Consider the following 17,567-nt stretch of genomic DNA (forward strand, 5'->3'; position numbering starts at 1 on the left):
AAGTCCCTTTTGTAGCAGAGAGCGTCCCGATGAATCACTGCTTTAGTTGAATCTCCACTGCTGCCCAAGTGCAACTGAGCTGCGTCTCAGAACCCGCTCAGGAAAAACGATGCCTGTCTGGTGCAGGACACGGACTTACGGGGTCAGTTTTAAAGAAAGTTTCTCAGAAATGACGACCGACGGCCACAGTGAGTGTGAAAAAAGGGAGCGCTCGATGACTCGTGTGGTCAGCGCTCCGACTCGAGCGTCCGTCTCCTCCCGACCGACGCGCCAGCGGGCGAACGAGCCGCGCTCAGCGGCCTCGCTGGGAAGAGGCGCTTCGCTGAAGGGAAGCGGATGGATGGGGCTGCTGGGCTCGGGGCCGCGCGGCGGGTGCACGTCCCGTCCGGGCGGGAGGCGAGAAAGAGCCGAGTCAACACTCTGTTCCGCAGTGTCGTCCCGTCGCCCTATCGGCTCGCGGGAGCCGGAGCTCTGCGGTACCGCAAGGTGGGAGGGGGGTGACAGGGGGTGGGGGGCAGGAGGGGAGGCACCGCACCGTACCGCACCGCCCCTCCCCCCCCCCAGCCGGAGAGAGAAGCGTTATTGCAGTACAGTACAGTACAGTACCTGCGGACACACGCTCACGCGCGTAGTGCCGCACTAACCCAAATCCAAAACACAGCAGAGCGTCGCGCGCGCTCTTTCACCGCCCGAGCCGAGGGAGGGGAGCGCAACCGATCTCAATTCAAACTGTGGGAGAAAACTGTCATACTGTTACCTTTACTTCAGTGTCTACCGGATACGTGCTCGTTTTTCTCGTGGTATCTCACCGGAAAACTATTTTGAAACTCCTTTGTACTTAATTTTTTCATAACCCTTTCAGTCCTGCTGCTTTTCTTCTTATTTATGCGCACGTTTTCTTGATTGTATTTGATTTATATCTGGTACCTATTATTGAGTAAGTTATCAAGAGGATTCCTTGGATTAAAACTCGCCTTTGGATCTTGGAGAAGAAGTCCTTTTCGTGCGTGTCTGCGCCTGTCTGTCATCCCTCACCTCTTCCCTTGAGCGGGTCGCGCGCGCGCACACGCGCGCGGTGAGTTACTGTCCGGCGCGCGCCCCGCTATTGCGGCACGTGCCCCCTCTGACGATTTGCGGTCGCGTTGGACACTTCGGCGCAGCAGCGGTTAGTAATCGAGGGCTGTTTCTTTGAGCGGTCTCCTGCTCGCCCCGCATCTCCATTTCCTTCTCGACTTTTCCCTTTCTTTTTTATTATTGCTGTAATCGCGCTCCTCGGCTCGTGCGCGCCACCCCCCCTCCACCCCGTCCGCGCTCCCCATCATCAGTCCGTCGCTCTTTGATCCGCCGCAGCCAAATCATGTAAGTATCTCCGCAGCGTCTCTTCGCCACCCCGTCCGATCATCATCATCATCATCATGTGTTACGGCTTAGTGTTAATGAATCGACCCTTTCATTTCATACTTTTACTGTACAATTGACACCTATTCATTTGTTGTTAGAATTACTTGACGCAGTCTGTGATTTACTGCTTACCACGTTTACTGCATCACTGCTGAATAGTTACTGCGATGGATTACAGTTAGAGCGAATGCTACTGGCCGGCATTGCTGCATAACGGAAGAGTGCTTTTACTGCAGTGTTTAACAGCTCTTTTTGTGTGTGTTTGTAGTTTTCTTTTTGCCGATGTTAGTTTTCTGTGATTTGGCGAAGCAGTCCAATATTGATCTGCTCTCTGTCATATGATATAATATGTTGCTTTATTTTGATGCAGACACAGAAACCTTGCCTACCAACTGGAAGTGCTCTCTCCTTTTCCAACTTCTGTTGGTTTAATACATTTTTTTTGTATTGTTCTCAGAGGTGTATGTCGCTTTGTAGTGCCTGCAAAATGAATAAATGTAAATATATCTCTCGAGCGTCACGCTAAAGCTGCCTCCTTCTCCCCCTAGTCAACCATAGCTTTCTAGCTCTAATGAAATAAATTTCTTCTACAAACAGCATTTGGTTATTGAGTTTACAGAGGATCGTGATTTCCAAAATCTTTTGCAAATTTGTATTAAATTATTAAATTGTTTCTCCGATGTCTTACTTGCAATTGTACGATTGTCTGTCCGTACCAATAAAAGTGCATAGAGTTTATATTTTCACAGCATACAATTCAAAAAGCTCGCATCAAGATTAAATATTCCATAAACTTTTGAGATTCACTGACATTTTCCTGTGTCCATTTCCAAATCAGTATCTCTCTGACATTGTACCACATTCTCTGGTCTTCTTCTCCATCTCTGAGCACTGCTGTCAGGTGATCCGTTTACCCTGTTTACCCTGCCTCGGCTCCCCTACTTCGCTGTCTGTCCTCTCAGGTCCGCTCCAGCCCCTGATGCTGCTGCCCCAGCCGGTGCTCCAGGAGCCCCTGGGGCCCCAGGAGGAGAGGGAGCTGCCCCAGGCGGTGGACCCCCAGCACCTCCCCCCAACCTCAGTAGCAACCGCAGACTACAGCAGACACAGGCACAAGTGGAAGAGGTGAGGAGCGGTAAAACGGAGACACTATAGAAAGAGGGATGTGTAGGAGGAAGGCCAAACCAGGGAAGGAAGATGGAAGGATGAAAGTAGGAACACTCACAGGTCTAACAGCTTAAGAGACAAACATGAATGTTTCCACACCAACACTGTGACACCCAGCGCAGTCGGCGAGGCAGCGCTGCCGTGGAGTAAATACCGACCGGCCGATCGGCCGCTAAGGCCATGCCTGGGTGAAGGAACGCTCACACCGCCTCTCTTCATCCCCCTCAGGTAGTGGACATCATGCGCGTGAACGTGGATAAGGTCCTGGAGAGGGACCAGAAGCTGTCAGAGCTGGACGACCGTGCCGATGCACTCCAGATGGGGGCCTCCCAGTTCGAGAGCTGTGCCGCCAAGCTGAAGAACAAGTACTGGTGGAAGAACTGCAAGGTGAACTGCCACGAGCAGCTTCGCCCGCTACCCTCCCGCTTAGCATGTCCGTTAGGAGTGGAGTCATCGTCGTGCTCAGCTCTTTGGCCGTCCGCAGGATTGTACCACCCAAAATGAAAAGCACTGTCAGGATCTTGCAAATGAATATATATCTGGAAAATAAGCCTATTTCCATATCTGTCCAGTAATAGCATTAGCTCTAGTAGCTTGTACACGGCCACGGAGCTTCTAGTGTAAAAGCCCTCACCAAGCGTTTGATTTTTTTCCTTTAAATCGGATTCAGACGATCGGCACAGAATGTTTGCAAAAGTTTTAGCAGAGCGCTAATAAAATCTTCTTTTATGCCTTTTAGATGATGATCATGATGGGAATCATTGGGGTCATCGTGGTTGGAATCATTTTCTGTAAGTGCTCCCTTTCGCCCTTCTGTCTTTTTTCTCCAGTTTGTATAGTTCTTGCACAAGAAGATCAGTGAAGAGTATTATTGCTCTGCAGCAGAAGAGTTTGGTGATGAAGGTTGAGCGCCCAAATTATTGTGCATTATGGACTAGGGGCAGCGTTTTGCCACCCATATCTGTTTCGGCACTTGTTATAGTGACTGTTTGCAACACTCACTGTGCAGCTCTGTTGTAAGGAAGTATAATGTGCATTTTAGAGAACCAAAAGCAGAATTTAATCATATTGAGGAGAAGAGGGAAATGGAAGTAATCAGTTAACTGTGGGCAGTTTTCAAAATGGCGGCGAGCACGGCGGCCCAGTTCATGAGAAATCACTCAGGCAGAAAGTGAAGCTCGGAACTGGGTGGCTGTCAAAGGTTTTAGCTGTGTACATTATTGATGCTCTGAGTACTGTGCTGAATATTTCATTTTAATTCTTCATTCACAACTTCCCCATGAGCAAGTAATGCTATATGGCGCACAGTGTATAGACATTTCAGGGTGGAGGGCCTCAGGCCAACTGGGACTCATCCCAGCTGTGCTTTTAGTGTGTGGGATGGCATTGGCATGTCCTACCGGCGCTCCCTCAAGTTTCTGCTGACTCCGAAAGACATGCTGCTTAGATGTAAAAGCAACTCTCAAAAGCATCTGCACGTTTCCCTGGTGTCCTGTTTGTTGGGTTAGGGTTTGCCTTGAAGTGAGGGCCCGTCTTACCGGTGAGCCACACTAGATTGAGTGGTTTCATGATGGAGATTGTGGTTTTTGTGTTTACAGGTCCTCACATATTCTGTGCAACTCCATCAGCGCCCAGTTTCGTTACCTTTATTGCCATATAGGCTCCTTTACTCCAGGGCAGTGTTTGAATGTGGTGTTCAGCTTGAAAAATTGTAGGTGGCTTAACGCTGTAAGTTGCTTTGGAGAAAAGGGTCTGTCGAATGAATAAATGTAAAAGTTTCCATGCTGGGAAAAGCCGTGATCAGCTCCGGACTGTGGTTTGATGGACTTTCCTTTCACTTCGTTAAAAGCTTGTTTTCCCTGCAGAAGGCGAGCGCGGCCTCGTACGTTCAGAGTGCACAACGTCACCAGTTCTCCATGCTGTCCACACCGTAGTTCATCCTGAAAGTGTTTCGTGTGTTTGGCAGACCTCCCTGGAAGGACTACTGCAGCAAGTGTTGCTCCTCATATTTGTCTCTCCGTCCCCAATAGTGTACTTCTTCTCTTGAGCGGAGTTTGAGCTGAAGGACCAATATGCAAGTGCGACGACGAGAGGGAAGGAAACCCAACATGAAGAAATCCCACTCCCCTTGGCCCTCCGGTCTCCTCTTCCCTCCGTCTTCCCTCTCTCCACACAGAAGTCTTCCATCCAGCCATCTTGCACTCTAAATGTGTCAGTAGTGTGTAGACATCCATGTTTCTCTGCTCTTTCCCCTACAGCTCCCTTCTTCTTCTTCTTCTTCTTCTTCTTCTCCTTCTTCTTCTTTCCACTTCCCCGTTTCTCTCCATGCCTGTTTCGTGTGCACCTCTCACTCTCTCCCAGCGCTTTGTCTGCCATGTAGAGGGGCCAGCAGGCAATATACCGCAAGGGGGGGAACAGAAGGAGTGTGTGAGGAAGGGGGAAGAAGGAGAGGTGGAAGATTGACGCTCAGAATGGGCCAGGACAGTCGAACAGGGAAGTGTATGCAGGGAAGCAGAGCGGGAGATTAAGTTTTTACTTTCTTAATATTGTTATGCCGATTATGACAAAGCTTGTTCATTTTTTTAAAGCCGCCTGCATTTATATGTCGATACTAATATACCTAACAACTTTACAAACCCTCCTGCTCTTACTGCTACTACTTTTACTACTATCATTACTGATAGAGACTCATAATTATTTTGCTGTGTGTGTGTTTGTGATACAAATATTAGCTACCAGCTTTTGCAGATATAGTTTCTATTTTGGTGCTCCGCTCTTTATTCTTCTTTATTTGTGTTGGTTAGTCACCCTCTCTTGGAGCGTTACCCTGTCTCTGACACGTAGAGTAGCCGACTGAGAGGATGCAGAAGATGGAGTGCCGAGGTAGACGGTAAGCTATGTAGAAAGATGGGAGCTGATGAACAGGCTGACGCATTGACACTCTCTCTATGTGTTTTCTTCAGTCCCTTGTCCAGTGTTTAATTAAATGTGCTTATTTATTTAATCACTCTGATGATGATGTGCCAGCAGTTAAGTAAGATCCACATTATAATATTTAAATATAATATTTAATGCAAGTTAAAAATGTAATAATTTCAAATGTGTTTCTCCATTTCCTTTTGAAAAATGATTTTTTTAGAAATGTCAGAATGGAGTCCTCCGACTCTGTTCACACTGCCTTACGAACGGTGTGGTGTTGAAAGCAGTGATTTCTGGCGTCACACTCACAACAGTCATGCAGTGAGTGAGTGGGCATCGCCACATATCCAGAAAGAGTGTGTATTGTGGGCTCATTTGGAAACTGTTTGTGATCGTGAGGTTACATTTCAAATGGTGTTCGGATTAACCGTCTGTGCTCCATCCGTCGTTTAAGAGACCTGCTGCTAGTCCAACACTTTTGAGTGCAATGTAAGGGCGATGATGGTATTTCTCAAAACTGAAATGCTGTTATTATCCCTTATTATCCATTGTCTGTACAACCAACTTCTTTCTGAATTGCCATTACTTTAAATGAATGAATGAATGAATGAATGAATGAATGCATGTCCATTAATTTAAATATCATATATGTAAGCCAGGTGTTGCAGAAGTGTCTAAAAAAACTAAATGCAACAGGAATCAAGAATTTTTGTGAAAATATTAAATGTAGAAATAAGCTATGCGATTTGTTGGTATAAATTTTGTTTTGTGTCAACAATAGTAGCGCTGGAAGGGAAAAGATTTCTATGTAAAACAATTTAAGAGAGACAGGTTTTTGAAGAAAAAAAAAACAGATCTATAACTATATGTAAATTGCAATTATAAATTTAGAGTTTGATTTAATTGCCTGCCTGCTTAACACTTTTGCTGATGCCAGTAAAGAATCATTGACATGCACCAAGATTTCTGTCGTGTCCTTCTACATAAAATAAAAAGCAGAGAGTGGATATACATGGAGCTGACTCAGACAGTACAAAGGCTATACTACCATGTTTCGTTGTGCCCTGGTGGTACACACAAGTATGTTTCATAGACTTCCATACACAGGCTCAGAGTCAAACACACACACACACACACACACTTTTTGCATTTCTCTTATAATACTCATAAGTCCTTTGGTGTCTCAGTAACTAAGTAACCCTACCATTGTGCTGCTACTCCTATTACTACTCCTATGACTGATGAAGAATCATCATTATTTTGTGTGTCTTTGTGATCCAGATTTCTAGTTAGTTGCTTTTACAGACACAGCTTTTAATTTGTGATTTCTGTGGACAGTATTGACCTGGAAACTGTCCAGCTAATAGAAATACTATGATTTCACATTATATTGAAATAAGGGCTCTTAATAATAAATGCAATTTACACATTCTAACAATCAACAGAGAGGACTGTTTGACAGATTAATTAAAACAATTAAAACATGTCCACCCCGCTTTATGTGTGGGTGTGAGATGCCCACTGATGGGAGACAGGGGCTTCACTGAGGTGTTGAACCTGAGTTCTCGAACCTGAGTTCTCGAGTCAGTTGAATGAACGACTCTAAATTACCCAGAGTCAAAGGTGGAGACAGTAACAAAACACAGCCCTCAAGTAAAAGTACTCATTTCAAAGTAAATGAATGTTTTAAAAAGTATAAAGTAAAAAAAAAAAAAAAAAAAACTACTCAACTTTTATTCTAAGGAAAAAGTTTTAAATAGGTTTAAAATGTTATGAACCACTAACAATAACATATGCAGGTTTAACTCAAGGGAAAAGTCTACAGAGCATCTACATATAGGCCCCAGCCCACCACAACCCCACCTGGGACAAGTGGCTTCAGAGTGTGTGTGTGTGTGTGTGTGTGTGTGTGTGTGTGTGTGTGTGTGTGTGTGTGTGTGTGTGTGTGTGTGTGTGTGTGTGTGTGTGTGTGTGTGTGTGTGGCAACCTAGGATACACACCCTGCCCAAGGGCTCTGCAGCAGGAGGTTTTTCAAATGCAGGTGTTGTCTGTGACCACTATGCAACCTGCTCACTCAGATACAAATACTTAACAACAATAACTCTGAATATTTAAATAATGGCTATTTATCACCTGCATGTTTTTTACCCTTCTTAAACATTTAACTTAGTAACATGAGTACAAGCAGCATGTCATTTATTGGTTCAGGCACTTAAATACGCTTAAAAGAGGAAAGATTCAGCATATACTGTACCCTTCAGATAATGTCTGTGAGCCGATATCCTCATACATCAGAGTAGTTTCATGAATGACGATATAGTGTAAAAAGATTTTAAAAGTCTTTTACCCAAAACTGTGCTGTTGATCTCAGCAAAATCCACACTTTGTTTAGACAGAGACCAGGCACTGCCAAGAACGAGAAAACCAAAGCTGGTTTTCGGAGAATGTGAAAATATTGACATTGGTAAAATACAGGTATTTGCCAACATCTGCACGATGGGACAAATTCCACTTGAAAAATAAGGCTGTGTTTGCAGCTACAAGGACAGCCCTTACTCCTCAATAGCCATGACGAATGTCTGTTGGAAGACTCTTCCTCACGGGCCAATAAAGTCCAGTGTCCCAGTGCAGTTTTGGGGACAGTGAACGGCAGTTCATCAGAATAGATGTAAAAATAAATTGCTCACTCAATATAGATATTCACAAGCAAAAATACTTGGTGTATCTTGTCATTACAAAAGAGACACTCTCGGTGTCTTAGGGATCAAGGCTATCAAATTATCCTCAGCATATTCATTGGATGATACTAATTTTATGTTATCCCCTATAAATAGTATTCAAATTTTAACCTAATTCCCCATATGTGTTCTGGTTCAGTACAGGTTTTATGTATTACCCAGGAGACACACACTACAGGGGATTTTCAGTGTACTTCTCCTCTAGTAAAACAAAGTGAAGCATGCTGAGTGTGTAAAAGGCCTACAGTGCAATAATACATTTTAATTTTCATCAAACACTCACCCTACAGGGTCATGGGAGTCTGGAGCCTGTCCCAGAAACTTATGGTGCAAAGCAAGTTACACCCTGGACAGGACACTCATCCCCCTCAGGGTTATCACACATACATGTCCATGCACGTTCGGATACATTTTTCTCTTACCTTTTTAGGTAGAGGGACGATTTTCTTAGAGCACCTTTAAAATACAACATGACTACTAAGTAAGATTTAAGAACATTTATTCCCCCATGATGCCACACAAAATGTAACCATAGAAATACCAATGTAACCAACGTTCAGCTGTCAAATATTCACACTATTCAGGGAAAAGCTGCAACAAAGTGTCCTGAAAAGTCCTTAAAGGAGGATGTTGCTCCTGTTCAAAGGAAAAAAGAGATTATATTTAGTCATGATTAATCATTTAACACAGGTTTTTAATTTTTTGTCTTTTTTCTGCTGTCATACAGCCAGCCTCAAATAGGACTGATAGGAACTACCGTAACCCCAATTGTGACCCTACCCTACGGCTAAGGACAGTTCCTCTCGGCCTTGTTTGAAGCTGCCTATGTAGTCAGCATGAAATATAAAGAAGAATGACAAGTCTATAATGGACATCTGAATTTTTGTTTTTCTTGTTCAAAAGTAAATGACATTGATTTTAAGTTTCAAGAGCCAATCTCAGCCACAACTGTACCCAAAAAGCAAGGCTACTATTATTATTATTATTTTCTCTTCATTTAGCTAATGCCTTTTTACAAAGCAGCTTGCAGTGTAACATTTGCATGCTGAGCTACTTGCAGTTATTAATTATTTAGCCATTTATATGGCAGAGTAACATTTTACTATAGCAGTTCATGACTAGTACCTTGCTCATGGGTAATACAGTTGGTGGTTCATTTCAAGGTGATGGTCCAACTACTACACTAACTGCTGCTCCACTGAACAGCTCATTTTAAGTCAGTGAAAACGTATTTGTATTATTTATGAAGTCTGAATCTGTCCCCAGATTAGTGCTCAGTGCTGGATCACCATGAAATTATACAGTGAAATATGTAGCTATATGAATGGTCAGTATTTTACGTTGATTTAGAAAAAAAGCATCAGCTAATTATTTAAATAATATTACCTATGTGTTTATGAGCTGATGTTTTATTTCTGTTTTAATATTTGTTAAGGTTGCAGTTTTATTAAACAGTTATTTCATTTGGCAAGGTCACTGATATTTTTAATTTCATGATAGGCATAATCATTAGACAACTTTTTCTAATCAAATGGAATGATTTTTGTTAATCCTTTGTGCATGCACACATTGACATGAATTTATGGTAAGGTTTAATTCACGGTACACAACATATGGTAAGTATTGCTGAATTAATGAAGCAATCAGAGAGGAGAACTACCTGCTTCATAAATAACTGGAAGTTTTTATTTCAGCTGGTAGTTAGCCTTTATTTAAAGAACAAGTCCTTTGGCTTGAAATCATGCACCCACCAACAACACCACAAAGGTCTACCAGGTCCACCATTGCATTATTAGTTTACACATTCAAATCTACACATCACCCCACCAGCGGAATTTAAGTCACACATTTAGAAAGGCTGTTGGCAGAAATTAGGTGCCCTTGTCAGCGAAATCCACGACAGACCAGGTTTCATTGCACTAACTAACTGCAGCCAGTGTATTATTTATTAAATATTTATCAAGGATTGAGATTGTTGTAGCTGATAGATGGAAAGTATTCATGTTGCCAGCTAAAATAGTTGTTGCTTTGTTGCAGCTGCTATTGCTGAGGCATTATCTCTGTGTAAAATGACAGCTCAGCATGGTTTTGCGGCTTCCATTTCTGCCAAATGTTGCTCCATGTACCACAGCTGCACCTGTCCTGCCTCTGAGATACAGATGCATGGCCCCTTCAGACCCCCTGCACATCATTTATGATGTGACTGCTGAGTCCCCCACAGCTAAGTGCCTACTCTTGTCCCCAGAAGCACAATCTGCTGGTGTCTTGCTGGTGGTTTGGAAAGTACAGGTGCTCCGTGGGACTAACCCTTCCTGTTCATCTACTCAATGGAAATCAGACTGGAATCGACACGGAATAAGCGTAATTAACTGAAGACTGATTACAAACACACACACAGAAACATAATAAATTAAGCAAGTCCCTGTGAGACACTGCTGAACCCATGTTATTGATGGCTTACAGCCATGGTAGCATCACACAGTGGTCAGTCTTAGAACTTATTGACTGTAGCACATAAAACCAGATATAGATAGACTGGAGAAAAAAAAAAAATGAAACTCCTATTTTTTCTTTAACAATATGCTTCTTTTGCAAGAGCTGCCACGCTTCTCAGAGTGCTTAAACAATAAACATATGCAAATCAACATTGTCAGTTGTGCTTAACAACAGCATTCAAAGGCAGATATAGTGACCAACAAATAGAAATAAATCAAGAAGAAAATTTGCTTTAATTAATCCGGTGCCTTAATATCCCATTTAATTGATTTGCTCACAGTGTTTTTAGCTTGTTTCTAATCAAGCTTTTATCCAGAGTGAAGGCAGACAAGTGCAATCCAGTACCACAATGACCCCAGCAGACCCTCGTTCATATGTACCAATACCTTTCTATCTCAGCAGCTGGTAGAGGAAAAGCGCCGACGCAGCCAAGAGACCCAACACCATCAAATAAGAACTGCCTGTTAAATTGACAAAAAGAAATGCAATTTAAAACACAAAACCCACAATCTGCCTATATTGATTTTTAACAATGACTTCTGCTACAGGAAAACAGAGGCAATGGAATAGTAAGAAACCATGAGCCATATGTTTATATGTAAACATTACTGTAAACATTACTGTCACGTGAAGGGTGAAGCAGTAAAAAAAACATCAACTACAGCCACATACTGGGCTTCGAGTCACTGTCAAATAAAATATATATTTTCGTTCTATATTTTGCTTGCACTGTATTAGATGAACAAAAGATAACAATTGCAAGTTATTACACAAATGTTCACATATATGTGTCTGCTTCTTTTACTACTATTGTAAATGGTAATTGCTGTATCTCCCTTGCTCCAGTATTCCCTGTATTATTCTCAGATAAAATACTGGTATAAAACATATCTCGGTGTGATTGTACAATATTAGAAGAAACATTTACTCATTACGCAGAAAGGAATTTTCTTGCAGTGAATACAAATGATGCTGAACTCATTGTATTAAGCTTACCAGGCTCTGGGGCAGTCACAGTGAAGCTTAGAGCGACGGGTGTGTCCATGGAGAGATGCGAGACATGGCAAGTGATGTTGGTCCCGGGAGGGTAGAGGGAGTGGTTAAGGATGAGGTGGGAGGAGATCGAGAAAGTTCCATCGCCGTATTGCCGGTGGCTTGAAAGAGAGACATCTTTGGAGAGGGAAATGGGCTCTGACACTGCAGGAGGGAGCGCAAACCACTCCACCTGGAAAGAAGGAAGTGGGGACTGCAGTCTGTGTATATCAGTTACTGCGATGACCGCCAGTAGGTGCAGAATGAAGAAACAGTGACAGCTTACACTGCTCAAGTTCCCTTGAGGAAGGTACTGACCTTTAATTGCTGTAGTACAATAACCCAGCTCAATAAAGGGGTTATTTATTTTATTTATCGTATGATCAAAGACAGACCTTCATCAACATAGGGCAAGCTTTAAGCAGTAAAATTGGCTTCACGTAGCCAAAGTTTAACGTCTGTGTCATCGATGTTCATCAAATCCACTGGTGTGGATGTGTATGTGGGGCAGTAAGCCAGGAGATGTTTTGCAGTTTGTTGCTGCCCTCCACCTGGGCATCCAGGGCTGTCTGCTAGTCCCATTTTGTACACGTGTGCCCTGAATCGGTGTGCCCAGGGCGTAGTCGGTTTAGGCGCTCCCAACAGTGTTGGTGTAGTTGGCTTGCAAGCAGTTTAGAGGATAGCACTGGAATAAATCTGCATAGCCATGAGTCACCGTCCTGTCTGTTGCTTTTGCCACTCAGCTTCCGCCAAGGCCTTCGGTGACATGCCACCGCTGCTGTCAAGCAGCCGCACCACGTACCGGTGGAATGGTCTTCGAGATTTCAGGTGGAGTTGCTTTTGCTGGCCAGAGGTAATAGCGGTTAGGCGATTGTAAAGCAATGAACTTTTATTGTTTAAGGACTGTTGTGCTAATGTTATGCATCGTGCATTTCTCCTGATATCAGGAGGTGGTATGCCGCTTACAACAGGTAGGAAATTTGTTGGTGTGGGGTGAATTAAGGGGTGAATAATTGTAAGCCGCCTTGTTATAAGTAAATAGAAAGAAGTGTACGCATCAGGAGCCCTTTAAGTTGCACCTGAGATGAGAATGGTTTTTAGTACCCCTGACCCAAAGAGTTGCACCCTTTAATACAGTGAGTGTTAAAATGATAAAAATATGATAAAAAAAGTTATGAATAAGAAACAAAAAGCCGCTGATATTATGCTACTCACGGGCAAGCAGTGATTACCAGCACAATTTTTTTTCCTCCCTTATGAGCAAAGTAAATATTGGAATGACTGCCTGAGCCTTGCCATATATTGCACTGGAATCCCTCTGCTACACCTGTGAATGTCTTTGAGATCCTTACCTTGACATCCAAAGGATAGTATCGCTCACAGTGGCAGCTCACTCTCTGGGGCAACTCATGCCGGGACATCACCTTGTCCACTGAAAGGGAGACACGAGGGGCCTCTGAGGAAGACAGGTGGAGGAAAAACAGACCGAATGTGAAGAAGCGGATTCACAGTTCATGTGAACGTATATACGTAATCACGTTTCGCTTCACGTTATTTATTCTAAATACATGCTTTGCCAAAATTGTTTCATCCTGTCATGTCAATAAAAGTATTTCCAAATTGCAAACCATCTGCAATCTGCATGGATGCACTGCATGGAAACAGACCACAGCGACTTTCCCACACAGTGATAGTGACTTACGAATGATGTGAAGCTGCACAACTTGTTGGGCCTGGAAGAGCCCGGAGCTGACTGTGCAGATGTAAGTTCCCTCATCAGAAGTCTTCAGCTGTCGCAGAGACAACGATACATTCCTCTCTCTCAAAGCCAGTGCTGGATCCACGCTGGAGCCCTCTGTCTCTACGACCACTTACACAGCAACAAGAACTGCTTAAAATGCAAGACTCTCAAAAAATGGATCGGCATGTTAATTTAGCAAAGCCAGTAAAAAAATACATTTTCACAGTTAGCAGGTAGAAAAGTAGATCTGAGATTTATGAGAAAAACAGCACCATGCATTCTTCGGTGCTGCAAATATTTAGTAATATTAACAAGATAGAATTAATAAAAATCTAGGAATAGCACTGAGGTAATTCAAATATTAAATGGAGTAAGCCATTTCAAATAATGCATCAACTCAATGACTAAACTTCTTTGACTAGGGGCAGTGGGTGACGGCCTTTTCTATACCATTCACCTTACCTATTGGCTCCTCCTCTGTTTTTACAACCTTCATTTCCAGCACTCTTCGTCCACTGCCTCTGTGCTGCAGGCGCCACTCAAGCACCATTTCCTCAACTGGGGGTGGGTCTTGAAGCTTGAAGCCACAGTCCAAGACAGCGTCACCCCCAATGGGAGTTGTGACAGACTGCGTCTGAGAGAACACCAGGAATGCCACTGAAAGCATAAGAGTTGGTTTAGTCAACAGTGATCATGTGCAACTAAGCACTCAGTTATGCATACAGAATGTATAGATTGACACCAACATAACTAATTAATTGACTGATTGATTGATTGATTGATTGATTGATTATCAATAGTCACTAATCTAGTGCAGGGTTGCAGTGGCCGTGAGTCTATCACGAAAGCCTTAGGGCACCACAATGCACTCCACATACATGCATAAATATAAATAATAGTATGATTATAAATGACATACATGACATATTTTAATACCTTACCCTCTATTAGCAGAGTCCCTGACTGACTGAGAGGAAGGTTCAATTTGCTCTGGATAAGTGGTGATGCTGTTGATGTCTCCCCCTCATTTTCTAGAGAAATTGTCTGCAGGACTAAAGTGAGACTGATTCCACCCCCTTCCAGTTGAACAGAACCCATGAAATAGGCTGGATCTGTGCTTTTCTGTGCTCCTTGAGGGAAGTATTGACTAATCTCACAAGTCACTTCCTGTTCATTGCAGTCTGCGTGAAGGAGCTGGTCTGCCTCTGGGATTTCAAGTGATGTAGCTGTCAGAGAAGAAGGATCAAATAATGAGATGGCAAAGAATGGGTCTTCATTCGAGAGAGCTGTGTCTATGATGATGTTCGCTTAGGCGAAGACAAATACACGTGAATAGTTTTCTAAACAAAACTCTGTAGAAAATTGATCTGTCCCTGCAGCCTGTATTATTAAAATTAATTTCTTGGCATTACTGTATAATTTAAAATCATGTAGTCCACTATTAAGGACTAGGAGTGAAATTCTGCAGTAGTTTTTCAACCATAAGCTGTAACAATACCTCACTGAAATAAATCTATAATAGAAAATGGTGACATACTAAGATGTTGCTCTACAGCTGAAAAAGAGACACTTACCCTTGGCCTCAAAGATGAGGTTCTCAGGGTCAGGGTTCTTTGGGGGGTTATAAGGGGTTATAGTATCAGGTGACAGGTCAGGTGTGGTAGGTAGGTCTCTCAGTACCAGGGTTGCTGGGGTGCGGCTGAACAGACTGCCACCACCCATTCCGCCAACACCCCCCATGCCTTCTCCTTCCTCCACTAGGAAGCAGGACAGCACCACATCTGCACCGAATCCTAGACACAAAGTGCAGGGTTTGACAAAACAGCAATGAACACCTCAGCAAGAGAGCAAGGTGTTAGCAGGAAGCTGGACTCAGGGAGGGACTGATTGTAGATATTACAACACGAGAGCTGTGGTAAGCTTAAACACAGATGAGAAGACAAATCTCCTGAGACGGGATGAAACATGACCACAAAACACACTTACAGGTTCGCAGTAAGGAACAATTAAGGTGAATTCAACATGCATGGCAGTTGGGGATGCTTTCCAAGTGTGTACTGTGTATGTGCTTGATTCATTTGGACGAAACGTCGAAAGAGTCTCCAAAATTATAAAGATGTAAATAACACAAGACTGCAAACACTAACATGTAAAGTGCAACATGTACATAACAAGTCAAGTGTTTGTTCCTATGATTAATATCAAGTACAACGACTTACCAGATACAGAAGCAGCCACACAACCAATAACTAGGAGTCCAACAGTAAAAAGCATCGTTTGTAGGTCAGTTCCTTATTTGTGAAACAGACATCATAGTATTTCATTAAACACTCTCATTCCGATGTAAAAGTCTAATAAAAATTCTTTAAACGAAGCTGTTCCTCAGTTTTAAGATTACTTTCACTTTTGCTTTAAGCCTAATAAAAACAGTCGAAATAGGCACTTTCCACTATGTGCCGCTAAGATGATGAAAAAACGCAAAAAAAAAAACCCTTAATTGCAAGCGTCTGATTTAAATGTATTTATTCATTCATTATTCATCCATCACAAAGACGCACTAGTAGTTGTTTTATGCGATAAATGAAAGCAAGAAAACGAAAGTGTGAAAGAAATATTCTCGTCCAATCAGAAAACGCGCCTACTGATCACGTGGTCGCCTGCTCCACAGCAGGTTGCGAGATGACGTCTGTAGAGGAGTGGCGCTAAGCGCGCGCTGGCAACGTGCTTCTGCGTTACAAGCTCTCGCTGCTGCAGTACCGTCCGAAATACATCTTATTCAGTGTTTCATAAATATATGTTTGAAACAATATAATAAATTTAATGAGGGGGGAATAGCTTCTTAAATATTTAACCGCTAGATTTTAGTTAGTGTTATTTAAATCAATATGCAAAGAAACTGTCACAGTTTCAGGAATAGGCTGTTAGCGCACAGAAATGCATTATAATTTATATATATAGCTTTCATGAAACCACGAGACATGAAAAGTTCACTGAGAAAAGTTTTCTGCCACTTGTGCGTTGCATGCACCGTTTTGCCATGTACGTACACTAAAAATACCCAAAACACAGCAACTCACACACACACACACACACACACACACACACACACACACACACACATTTTCAGAACCGCTTGTCCCATACGGGGTCACGGGGAACCGGAGCCTACCCGGCAACACAGGGCGTAAGGCCGGAGGGGAAGGGGACACACCCAGGACGGGACGCCAGTCCGTCGCAAGGCACCCCAAGCGGGACTCGAACCCCAGACCCACCGGAGAGCAGGACTGTGGTCCAACCCACTGCGCCACCGCACCCCTAACACAGCAACTCTTACTTGTTAAATCGGTGAAATAAGTATGGAAGTTATCAAATGCAGTTATGTTTAAATAAGAATTGTTTCTTAAAAATTAAATGCAGCTATTAACCCTTTCTAACATTCCACATTGTCCCCTTACACAGAGCATCAGTTTATTCTTTGCTGCTTTGTGTCTTGCATTGTGTGGAGATTTATATGGTATGATCCAGCTTTTCTTCATTTATTCATCCCAAGTGTGCACAAAATTTAACCAGAATCATATGCACCCAGAGCAAAAGGATGAATAACTGAAACAGGTCTATGTTTTTCAGTCGTTTAATTATGCTACAGTACAGATGAATATTTTTTATAATTTTCTACAGGAAAATTATTCCAGCTACATGTTGCATTGTATAAGCAGCCCTTTTTTGTCTGTATTCACATCTTCATGTATTTTGGTGGCACAGCGAGTAGCGCTGCTGTCTCACAGCACCTGGGTGAAGTGAGAGGACGTGGGTTCGATCCCTGCTCCGTCTGTGGGGAGTTTGTATGTTCTCCCACCGTGTCTGTGTGAGTTTTCTCTGGGTGCTCTGGTTTCCTCCCATTGTCCAAAGACATGCTGTTCAGGTTCCCTCATAGTGTGTGAGTGACAGAGAGAATGTGTGTGTTCCACTGATATATGGATGAGTGACCCAGTGTAAGTAGTGTATCAAGCAGTGTAAGTCACCTTGGTGAATAAGGTGTGTGGGCTGATAACACTACATAGAGTTCATTGGAAGTC

The 17,567-nt window shown here is 43.0% G+C and overlaps 2 protein-coding genes across 2 annotated transcripts; one reads left to right on the plus strand and one right to left on the minus strand.

The window, feature by feature from the left end:
* Positions 1–591: 591 nt before the first annotated feature.
* vamp1b (vesicle associated membrane protein 1b) lies at positions 592–5,747 on the plus strand. Its single transcript, XM_018735260.2, has 5 exons — positions 592–1,359; positions 2,364–2,523; positions 2,794–2,952; positions 3,305–3,356; positions 4,596–5,747. Coding segments are annotated over exons 1-5 (390 nt in total). The 5' UTR covers positions 592–1,357; the 3' UTR covers positions 4,613–5,747.
* A 2,984-nt stretch (positions 5,748–8,731) lies between these two features.
* Positions 8,732–16,072, minus strand: tapbpl (TAP binding protein like). Its single transcript, XM_018735275.2, has 9 exons — positions 15,711–16,072; positions 15,066–15,284; positions 14,433–14,717; positions 13,954–14,148; positions 13,453–13,620; positions 13,103–13,206; positions 11,715–11,943; positions 11,105–11,179; positions 8,732–8,858 (listed from the first exon to the last, which is right to left on the minus strand). The coding sequence occupies exons 1-8, from the start codon at positions 15,763–15,765 to the stop codon at positions 11,109–11,111; spliced, it is 1,326 nt and encodes a 441-aa protein (XP_018590791.2). The 5' UTR covers positions 15,766–16,072; the 3' UTR covers positions 8,732–8,858; positions 11,105–11,108.
* Between the last annotated feature and the right edge of the window lie 1,495 nt (positions 16,073–17,567).

The sequence above is a fragment of the Scleropages formosus genome, chromosome 18 (assembly GCF_900964775.1).
Source record: "Scleropages formosus chromosome 18, fSclFor1.1, whole genome shotgun sequence".
In the NCBI taxonomy this organism is placed as follows: Eukaryota; Metazoa; Chordata; class Actinopteri; order Osteoglossiformes; family Osteoglossidae; genus Scleropages; species Scleropages formosus.

What these genes read in the sequence shown, in the direction of transcription:
- tapbpl (XM_018735275.2), bottom strand. Translation starts at nt 15,765, where the DNA reads ATGCTTTTTACTGTTGGACTCCTAGTTATTGGTTGTGTGGCTGCTTCT. An exon ending in AGGGACTCTGCTAATAGAGG is followed by an intron (nt 14,149 to 14,432) that starts GTAAGGTATTAA and finishes TTATGCTTTCAG; the next exon opens with TGGCATTCCTGGTGTTCTCT. An exon ending in TGTGCAGCTTCACATCATTC is followed by an intron (nt 13,207 to 13,452) that starts GTAAGTCACTAT and finishes TGTCTTCCTCAG; the next exon opens with AGGCCCCTCGTGTCTCCCTT.
- vamp1b (XM_018735260.2), top strand. An exon ending in CACAGGCACAAGTGGAAGAG is followed by an intron (nt 2,524 to 2,793) that starts GTGAGGAGCGGT and finishes CATCCCCCTCAG; the next exon opens with GTAGTGGACATCATGCGCGT. An exon ending in ACTGGTGGAAGAACTGCAAG is followed by an intron (nt 2,953 to 3,304) that starts GTGAACTGCCAC and finishes TATGCCTTTTAG; the next exon opens with ATGATGATCATGATGGGAAT.